Source organism: Myotis myotis, unplaced genomic scaffold (assembly GCF_014108235.1).
Source record: "Myotis myotis isolate mMyoMyo1 unplaced genomic scaffold, mMyoMyo1.p scaffold_m19_p_2, whole genome shotgun sequence".
Classification (NCBI taxonomy): domain Eukaryota; kingdom Metazoa; phylum Chordata; class Mammalia; order Chiroptera; family Vespertilionidae; genus Myotis; species Myotis myotis.
Window position 1 is genome coordinate 10,487,306 of NW_023416324.1, and position 10,137 is coordinate 10,497,442.

The 10,137-nt window shown below is 58.2% G+C and overlaps 1 protein-coding gene across 1 annotated transcript; it reads right to left on the reverse strand.

The window, feature by feature from the left end:
- Positions 1–2,849: 2,849 nt before the first annotated feature.
- PLA2G2E (phospholipase A2 group IIE) lies at positions 2,850–6,044 on the reverse strand. The gene is made up of 4 exons (XM_036351628.1): positions 6,005–6,044; positions 5,256–5,394; positions 5,007–5,113; positions 2,850–3,281 (listed from the first exon to the last, which is right to left on the reverse strand). The coding sequence occupies exons 1-4, from the start codon at positions 6,042–6,044 to the stop codon at positions 3,139–3,141; spliced, it is 429 nt and encodes a 142-aa protein (XP_036207521.1). The 3' UTR covers positions 2,850–3,138.
- Positions 6,045–10,137: the final 4,093 nt, after the last annotated feature.

Here is a 10,137-nt window from a genome sequence, read left to right on the forward strand (position 1 = left end):
TTGGACCAGGCATGGAAGGGGGATGGGATGTGAAAATGGGGACAAAGTCATTTTGGACTGAAAGACCAGCATAAATAAAACCCTAGAGTGGACCGTCCCACGTGCATGTGACAGAATTGATTAAGGATGTGCAATTCCTGTGGAGAGAGGCTGAGCTACAAATGCTGGTCATGTGCTGAGTGGGGACGTAGTCTGTCTGACTGTGTCTCTGTGTCAGGAGCTGGCCCGTGGGTGCCTGGTGACCTTGGCAACCGCCACAGGCAGCAGCCCTCCAGGAGAATTGCTGTGCACTCGCTCTCCAGCCGGTTTTGCCTCTGCCTCTCTGGGGCATCCGCTTAGGGCACTGAGGGTTAATGATTTTCAAACGCGTGTCCACTTAAGATAAATGAGCACTCAGAGTAGTGAGCCAAAGGGCTATTAAAATACATTAGCGTAGTATTTACCATACGCATGATGCCACTTCCCTGAAACAGTTCCAGGGATCAATAGGGACAGTATTTATGTAGTAGCATCTACTGTGTGATGGATACAACAGGGGAGACAAAATATGTCAAGTGACCTAGTCTAGATGCTCCAGGCACTTTGAGTATGTCAACTCATTTAAACCTCAAAGCCACCCTGTAGGCTGATGGTTCTATCTTCATTTTACATAGATTTGAACCCAGGGCAGTCTGCCTCCACTGTATAGGAACCCAGCACCGGAACTCAAGTAACGGGTGAGCAGCACCAGGGGAGGTATGAACACCTTGCTCGGCAGTTCAGAGGAGGGCGAATCCTTCTCCTGGTGGAAAGCGTTAGGGAAAGGTGGCATTGGAGACGTGTCCTACCCCGTGTGGACTTGGACATGGGACAGGGAGCCTGTGAACAGGGAAGCTTTAAGTTGAAGGAAGCTACTGGGCACAGGTGTGAAGGCAGGAAAGCAGGGGGTATGCTCTGGAATGGTGAGAAGCGTCGAGAAATAGCTGGATAAACAAGGCTGGAAAAGCAGGTGGCTCCAAGCTTGACTGCAAGGTTTGGCAACAATGGGGAGCTACCGATGGTGCAATGGCGGAGGAGTGGCGTGATGGAAGTCGAGCTGTGGGAAGGTGAAGGTGGCATCAGTGGGCAGGATGGAGACTGGATGGAGGATGGAGGGCTGAAGAGCCCTTGGTTCTGAAACTCCAATCTGAGCTGTGTCACAGCATTTACTGTGTGGAATAACCAGGGGTGTGTGCCTGCTCCTTGGACACATCAGCATTCGGCAAGGAGCCAGGAGCTCCTTGTAGAAAAGCTTATTGGAGGAAAGAGTGAACTTTTAATAAGCATTCCGTTGTCCAGCAGCGACACTGCAAAGAACCCCAAAGGAGCAGGCAAATGTCCATGGAATCATAATCGAACTCTGAATGCCAAGCAAGTTATTTAACTGAGTACTTCGTGAATAGCTTTTGTTAGGGGCTAAGTGGGAACAAAAGCAAAACCAATACCAATCTTGTCATCAAAATTGGAGAGGCAAGCTATTAAACAATCAGGCAACACAGTCCCTTCTCCAGCATTGATGTAGCCCCTATGTCTGACCTTCCTTCCTCCTTCCCTCCTCCCCTCCCCTCCCCTTCCCTCCCCTTCCCTCCCCTCCCCTCCCCTCCCCTTCCCTCCCCTCCCCTCCCTCTCTTCCCCTCCCCCTTCCTTCCCTTCCCTTCCTCTTTCCTTCCTTCCACCCCTCCATTCCTTTCTTCCTTTCAATGAATTAAAAATTACGGCTCTAGCTGGTTTGGCTCAGTGGATAGAGCAGCGGCCAACGGATTGAAGGGTCCTGGGTTCGATTCCTGTCAACGGTACATGCCTGGGTGGCATGCTCAATCCCCACTAGGCGGTGTACAGGAGGCAGCCAATCAATGATTCTGTCTCTATCTCTCTCTCCCTCTCCCTTCCTCTCTGAAGTCAATAAAAATATATATTTTTAAAATTACATAAAACAGTGCCTGGTAAATGCCAAAGGCTTTGAGAGCCCTAATAGGTTTTCTTTTAGGATTTCCAGAATTCATTACTAGGGTGACATTCTCAGAATGTCCACAAGAAGGCAGTATTGTAACTAACCCCTTACTAGGGTACTGTCCTCAGAATGTCCACCAGAGGGCGCTATTGTGACTGACCACTTACTAGTCAGTTGTCCTAATAATGTCCACTATTGTAGCTAATCCCTTCCTAAGGTGCTGTCCTCAGAATGTCCCTCTCTTACTAAATTGCTATTCTCAGAATATTCACAAGAGGGCACTATTGCTACACCTCCCTGCAGGGTGAGAGCCCTCAGGTCTATCAATTGGGTTTTCAAAAGGACAGGAGGTTGGAATCGCATGCAGGGGCCACCCATATTGGCTTGTTCCAGCTGTTTCCCAGTGCTTAGCTCGTTGCCCGCACATGGGTGGTGCTCAAAAAAAGAATGAGTGAGTGAATGAATTTGTAGATTAATCAAATTCTACAAAGATAGAACCTGAGAATATTAGAATTAATAGAGGCCCAGTGCATGAAATTCATGCATGGGGGGGGGTGGTGGTGGTGAGGGGAACCTCAGCCCAACCTGCACCCTCTCCAATCTGGGACCCCTCGGGGGATGTCCCATTGCCATCCCTGGGATCGGGCCTAAACAAGCAGTCGGACAGCCCTCTCACAATCCTGGACCACCGGCTCCTAATCCTCCACACCTGCCCTGCCTGGTTGCCCCTAACTGCCCCCTGCCCCCACCGGCCTGGTTGCCCCACGCAGCCTGCTTGTTCAGTTGTTTGGTCGTCCCTCACTAACCCCCCTGCCGGCCTGGTCGTAGGCAGCCATCTTGTGAGGGCGTGAGGGTTAATTTGCATATCACCTCTTTATTATATAGGATGAGAAGCATTCACTGAGAAGAGGCAGCTGAGAGTCCAGGGGTGGGTTATGGAATCTTCTGGGTGCTGAAGCTTCCGGGGCCTGCCTCTTGCTAAGGGGTACATGGCCTGGGAGGCCAGCAATGGTCCCGGCCACACTCTGGGCATCTTCAGGGTGGGATGGGTTTGCAGGAAAGGAATGTTCCAGAAGGAGGGCCTTTGGTGCCAATGCTCCCCAAGCCTGGGGCTGCAGCAGCTGGAGGCGGGGCCTCAAAAGGCCACAGGGAGGAGGGGGGGCACAGCCTTAGCAGGGTGGGCTGGGGCCTGTGCACAGCTTGTTGGGGTAGCGGACGTATTTGCGGTCGTAGGTGTCCAAGTTTTGGCGAAAGCAGAGTGCAGCCGTCTTGTCACACTTGCAGGTCTCTTGCTGGCAGGCCGTTCTGCCGGCTGCGGGGACAAGGCAAGTCAGGGACCCGAGGCTCCGGGTCCACAGTCTCACCCCTGCTCTGCTGGAAGCTCATTCTCATGGGGATGTCTCAGGGATGGGTGAGAGACAGGGTGGACACAGGAGGGCTGCCAGGCCAGGATGCTGGGAGGCTGCAAGCTTGTCCTCCTCCCCCAGCTCGCTCCTCTGCCCTCCCCCGCCCTCCCACCCGCTTCCACCCTGCAGCTGGTCCACTAACTCTCATCTGTGGCGGGAGAGGGGGGGTGGGGGGGGAGGGGATTTCTAGGCAGCTCCTGCCCCATGTGAAGTATTGCTGACAGGGGATTGCAGCCATCAAGCCGAGAGGAAAATTACGAATGACAGCGACCCAATCCCAGATGGGCTGTGCGTGCCCAGAGCAGCCTGTGCCCAGACTGGAGGCCGTGGGGCCTGAGGCTGGGCCCCTGTGCTTGTGTCTGAGTGGACGGAGCCCATTTCTCTGACAGTTACCTTGCCCATCCCCCTCCACGTGTGTGCCCCCACCCAGCGGGGGAGCAGAACTGGTACCAGGCACCGGGGGCCCTAAGCCTCGCCTTCCCTCCCTGCCTGCCCCAGTGGCCCTGGCTCCTTTCTGTCCCCAGGAACACGTCCACAGCTCAGAAATGTCCCCGGCTCTTTCCCCCTCAGCGGTCGCTCTCCATTTTTCGTGCTATTTCAGCAAAACAGAGTTGGAAGGGGCTTAAGGGTCGAGTCAGTTCTTTTGGGTGGTTCCTGCAGGAGCTGGACTGAAGCTGGGCAAGTGAGTGTGACTACCTCCATTTCATAGATGAGGAGGCAGAGGCTTTCGAGGGGTGCCCAGCCCCGAGCCTGTGTCCATACCCACCTGACACCTCCCAGCACTGCCCTGACTGGGGCCATCCGGCCTTGCAGGCACCCCAGGGCTGGGGAGCTCACTCCCTGACAAAGCTGCCTCGCTGAGCAGATGGCTGCGGGAGCAAGAAACTGAGCCAAATCTGCCCCCGGTGGTTGTGGTCCTGGCTCTGCCCTCCCCCAGCACAAACCGGGGGCTGAGCTGAGTCTTCTGTGACCCTCCCTGCGCCCCACCCTGCGCCGGCTCCCCCTCCAGGCCGCCCCGGCTTTGCAGCTGGAAGATGGCTGGGTTAGCTGGTCTGGGCTCTGCGGGGGCTGGGCTGCATGAAGCCCTCCTCACTCTGACTTGGTCCAGGCTGCTTCTCAGGGTGGGGACCAGAGGAAAGGGAGCTGGTCCAAGTGGGCATGGGGCCTGGCAACGCTGAGCAAATGGGCCCAGCCTGGCGGCCCCTGGGGGACACAGCCTTCGGGCATGGCGTCTGCTGTCCCAAATCAGAGCGCCCGCTCTCTGCCTGGGCCCGTGCCCTGCGGCTCTGTCCTGGGGGTTTTACCTCGAGCTGCTGCCAGGCCTGGGGAGGGTGTGTGGGTGCGGCTCCTCAGGGCCCTGGCTCAGCTCTGCCCCTTGGCTCCTCTCCCAGCCCCTGGAACAGGGAGGCCTCTGGGTGGGGGAAGTGCCTGAGGCCAGGGCAGGGCCAGAGGGATCACAGGGCTCCAGATTGGGTGCCAGGCGGAGCAGGTGGGGGTGGACATGCCTCTCCGGGTTCTGTGATGGCGGGAGACCCCATCCCTCCAGCCCAGGGCCCGGTGCCGGGGTCTCCGTCAGGAGGGGCTTCTTGCCTGACGCCAGCCCCCTCCCTGGCATTCGGAGCATCACTCACAGCAGAGGATGTTGCTCTTGCTGGCCGAGAAAAGGTACCGCTCCAGTTTGGGCTCGCAGCCCAGCTTCTGCAGGCGCCCGTAGCAGCAGTCGTGGGCATGGCAGCACCTGGAAGGGTCACCAGGGCCTGCTCGGGGGCTCCCAGGAGAGGCCAGCCCCCCTTCCTAGATGGCCTCGGCTCCTCCCTCCTCCAGGGGTGCTCCCCCAGCTCCTCCACCCCCAGACAGGCCCCCGTGGGCCTCCCGCTCACCAGTCCGTCGGGTCCACCGGCCAGTGGGAGCCGCCGATGCCGCAGTAGCAGCCGTAGTCGTTGTACTGCAGCGCCGACTTCCCGGTCATCTTCTCAATCATCACCCCAAACTGGAGCAGGTTCCCGCCAGCCAGGGCCACTGCGGGGCGGGCGGTGCCCTCAGATCCCTGAGCGTCCCCTGAGGTCCCCTCCCATCCCAGTCAGACATCTCTCTGGCTGTCCAGTTAACCTCGTGTCCCCAGCACCTCCCTCCCAATATCAATAACGCTAATCGGTAATAATATCTCCATTGCACCCGGGTGACTGCACCTCCCCCCCTCATGTCACTGCACCCAATCCCCTCCCCCTCTCCTCTGCCACCTCCCAGGATAACCCCACTGTTCCCCAAGTCTCTCCCGGGTCCTGACCCTCCCCCAGCTGGCAGGCCTGGGCCCCCAGATGCACCCTGTTCCCACCACGTGCCATCGGACGCCACCAGCTGGGCTTCCTAACCACCTGGACCTCCCCCAGCCCCTCCAGATCCTTCCACCATGGAGGCGAGAGTGTGTGCTGTGTGGGGTCCCAGCCAACCCCTTCCTCATGCCCCCCGACCGCCTCCGAGGCATCTCTCCCACCCGCACCCTCCCAATGGCCAGTGCTGGCTCAAGCAGGACTGGCCTCAGGATGACCCACCACACCCTCCCCGGGCCAGGGAGTTTGGGGCTCCTGGCTGGGTCAGGGGAAGGGTGAAGGTCACAGAGGTCACTTACCCAGGAGGCTGAGGAAGGTCAGAAGAGGTGGAGGCTTCATCTTGGGGGAGGGGCAGTGAGCAGGGCCGGGGCTGGGAGCTGGGAGCTGGGACCTGGGCTGCAGAGAAGGAGGTGAGCAGGGGCACCTCTGGTCTGCGGGCGGGCGCTTCCTTAATAGTTAAATACCCGGCCCTGTCCACTCCCCATCATTAACCCCTGAGTGCCCAGTGATGCAAACACACTTCCAGGTCTGACGGGCCAAGGCCCGGGGGAGGGGCCCTCTGGCTGGCTGTTCTCAGGCCTTCCCGTCCATCTCCGCGCCCCTTCCCCAGACCCTCTGTGGCTCCTGCTGATGGGCTCCGGGCAGGGGCGGTGCCAGGGGCTTTGCATTCTGGGTATTTTGATCTCACCCCTGTTTTACTGATGCAGCCACTGAGGCCCACAGAGGCGGAGACACGGCAGCTCACGTGGCCTGGGAGTGCCACGTCTGTCCTTTCTCCCTGCGCTGGGCCTCTGCCCCCGCCCCGCGCCTCCCCCCGGCCTCCGTGCTGCCCAGAGGGTAGCCAAGAGCCGCTTGACCCCCGCAGGACACCGGGGCCTGGGCGGCCTTTGTCCAAGAACCTACGGCCGAAGGCTGGGAGCTCGGCCGGGGTTTTCCTTTCCTGTCCTTTCCTGTCCTTTCCTGGGGCGGCTCCTGCTGATGTGACAAGCAGTGAAAACCTCCCAGATGTGAGTCCTGTCTCCCCCAGCTCCCCAGCAGTGGGGCAGTGTGGCTGCCGGAGAAGGGGGCCTGAGTCAGCGGGATAACCCGCATTCCAGCTCTCTGCAGTCACCTAGGGGCTGGGTCGGGGAGACAGCAGCCCCCAGCCCAGCTTGTCCCCCAGGGCGAGCTGCTGTCCCCACGGTCGGAGGGATAGAGGAGAGGGTGGCTCTGTCGTGGTCAGAAATGCCAACCCCACCGGCCCTGGGCTCACAGCGCCTGGTTGGCCGGCGGCTGCCCCTCCCTGGAGGCCACTTGGGCAGAACTGAGGCCAGACCCAGTCCTGGCGCGTCTCCCTCCTGCCCGGCCCTCCTTCTTCCTGGCCTGGGACTGGGATAACTTGACCAACCACTTCCATCAACCTGTGGGGCCTGGGAGCTGCTTCATCTTGGCCTCCAAGTCCCAAGTCCATCATTTATTACATGGCTTTTTGGTTTATTTGTTAATCCTCACCCGAGGATATTTTCTCCATCAATTTTTAGAGACAGTGGAAAGGAGGCAAAGAGAGAGAGAAGGGAGGGGGAGGAGAGAGAGAGAGAGAGAGAGAGAGAGAGAGAGAGAGAGAGAGAGAGAGAAGAGAGGAGCGAGAAACATTGATGTGAGAGAGACATCAATCAGGTGCCTCCTTCATATGCCCTGATGGGGGCCGGGACCGACCTGCAACCCAGGTATGTGCCCTTGACCAGGAATCAAACCTGCCACCCTTTGGTGCACCGGCCGATACTCTAACCACTGAGCCACGGGGCTGTTATGTGGCTGTTGGCAGGTCCTTTCCCCAGCTCAGAACCTGGTTTTCCTATCATGAGGAGAGAAGGCATCGCACCCCGGCCTCCTTCGTGTGGAGCTCACATGCAGCTACACGGGGAGCACACACGGAGCACTCAGTCTGTGCCGGACTGCGCCCAGCCCCCCTCAGTGGGATCTCATAGCCCCACGAGGCGGCTGCTACCATCATGCCCACTCTACAGAGAGGCAAACTGAGGCACACGCCTACGTCCATGGTGAGCAGGATCTGGGCCAGGCAGATCAAAGGGCTTAACTAATTGCCAACAGGAGGCACACTGCCCAGCGCCCACGATGCCTTTCGATGCCCCACAATGTTCTAATTTCTTTAAAATCAGAAGAATGACTATAATCCAGTCTGCCTTCTATTTCTCTCCATACCTATGAGGTCACAACATTTGCTTTCTTTTCTTTTCTTTTTTTTTTTTTAACGCAGGAGAAGGCCCACGAAAGCAAAAGTGCCCGGGCCCACAACAGAAGCCGTGCTGCGGCCCTGAGCTGACCGCAGGCCAGGAGCACCCTCCCGGGAGCTGACTGGGAGCCTGGCCTTGACCTCCTTTCAGAGGAGAGGTGGTTGCACACTGCAGACAGGAAAGCGTCCCAGCCCAGATTCCCCCACCCCGCCACCAGGATGGAGTCCTAGGAGGTGTCCCCTGGGAGAGGGACAGGCAGGCTGGCAGCTGGGATCCCTGGCACAGGGTTGGAATGAAAGGCTTTTGACATGAGAGTAAAGTCAGTGAAGTTGGGTGCTGCCCCACCTCCTGCCCCTCCCACTTCTTGCTCGAAGCTCCTCCTGGGACTCTTCATGCTGGGCTCTCTCACCCACTCAGAGCAGACTTGGGGGCCCAGGGGCCGGAGAGGTGAGTCCACTGGCCAAGAGCCCCGGCTGCGGTGAGTCATCGGCCCCTCGGTGCTCACCATCGCCTTTTGGTTTTAATGAGGGCACCTCCTGGCAGCCCCTGGCTCCTGGCCTGGGTCACAAAGGCCCAAACAGTGAGTCACTGAGGAGCTGCCTCCTAAATAGCCAAGACTTAGCTTTGACTCCTGGGCAGGCTTGGCCCACAGCCCTTCCTGCAGCAGCTTCGGGGTGTTTCCCCGTGAGGGCGGCGGTGTTTCCGAGATAATCCCTTTGTGAGCCATTTTGAATCCTGGCCTGGCCAGGATGGGGCCCCTGCCAGCCCCTACCAGTGCGTGTACCTGTCACAGAAAACAGGATTGTAGGGCCAGAGCCAGACAGGGAAATCCAGGTGGGCTTCCTGGAGGACGTGTCCCGGCTGACGTTTGAAGTGGAGGTGTTGGACAGACTTGGATTTGGAAGAGAGTTTCAGGCATTCAGGCGATGAGGTTGGCTTTCTGGTTCTCTCACCAGGTTGTCTCTGCACCAGCAAGACTGGGACTGGAGTGTGAGCACCACCACTCAGAAGCTGTGCGACCTTAGCCGGTCCTGTCACCTCTCTGGGCCCAGCTTCATCATCCATACTAAGTAGAAAGGAAACAAGATGTGTAAATCCTTTGCAAAGGGCCATGCCCACAAGGAGGGGCCCAGAAATATTGGGTGCCTCCCTCCCTCTCTCCCTCCTTACCTGGCCACAGAGGACAGCTGCCAATCCAGTACCCCAAAGCATCCCCACCCCACCCTCGTCCCATGCAGCTGGGCCAGGGCCCCCAGCATTTCGGTGGGATTAGTGTCCCTACTCTGCAGGTCTTAACCTCCATGGTGGAGGGTGGCTGGGGCAGAGATGAGTGGAGGGCACAGAGCTCTGCCCTCTCTCTGGGTTTAGAAGGCATCATCGTCACCATCCTAACAATAATAACGGCAAGACGACTGCACGTATGTAGCTCCTGCAGTGCCAGCACCAGACTGGGCCTCTCAGTCTGCGGATCGCACCAGTTCCGCTGCTTCCCCGAAGAACCCTGCAGACTCCCAGCAGAGTGGGGTGCCCTGAGGAAGTCCTTGCCTGTTCGGTCAATACACTATATCGAGGATTTACTACATGCGGGGGATACACAGGAGAGCAAAACCGGGTATGATTCCTGCTCTCCTGGTCTGACAGTCCAGTAGACAGACAGACATTAGTAACTACCTACTGAATGGAAACTTGCAAAGAGAGGTAAGTAGCTTGGCAGAATGTTCCATGGGGCTATGAGGACAGGGCGTCTGATCTGGGCAGGAGGTCAGGGAGGGTAACTCTGTGGAAGAAATAACTTAGCAGGGATCTCAAGAAGTTAACTGGGTGAAGATTGAAGTGGAGAGAATTTACATAAAGAAGCAGCCTGTGCAAAGGCCCGGTGTCCGAGGGACATGGTACCCAGGCAGGGCTGAAAGGAGGCTGGGTAGCTGGGCTAGGGATGGGGCAGCCTTGAAGGAAAGTTGATCCAGGGACCTTGCCCTTCCATTGACCTCACAGGGAACCTTTTGCTTGAGCCCGATGGGCAGGTGGCCTAGAGTTCACAGAACGCTGAAGAGGGCCTGAGCGTCCCCCATGAGAATGAGGCAGCTATTTTCACCCCAAATGGGGAGCCCCTGTGGGCACCCGAAGGCCAGGGAGTGCTGGGGTCCAACCCCAGCAGGTCCAGGGGTCCCCAAAGGTGTGGATGGAGTCGGCGAAGG

Coding starts and splice junctions, on each gene's coding strand:
- PLA2G2E (XM_036351628.1), bottom strand. CDS start 6,044: ATGAAGCCTCCACCTCTTCTGACCTTCCTCAGCCTCCTGG. Junction 5,114..5,255: donor CCGGTGGACCCGACGGACTG/GTGAGCGGGAGG, acceptor TGACCCTTCCAG/GTGCTGCCATGCCCACGACT. Junction 3,282..5,006: donor CAAGAGCAACATCCTCTGCT/GTGAGTGATGCT, acceptor TTGTCCCCGCAG/CCGGCAGAACGGCCTGCCAG.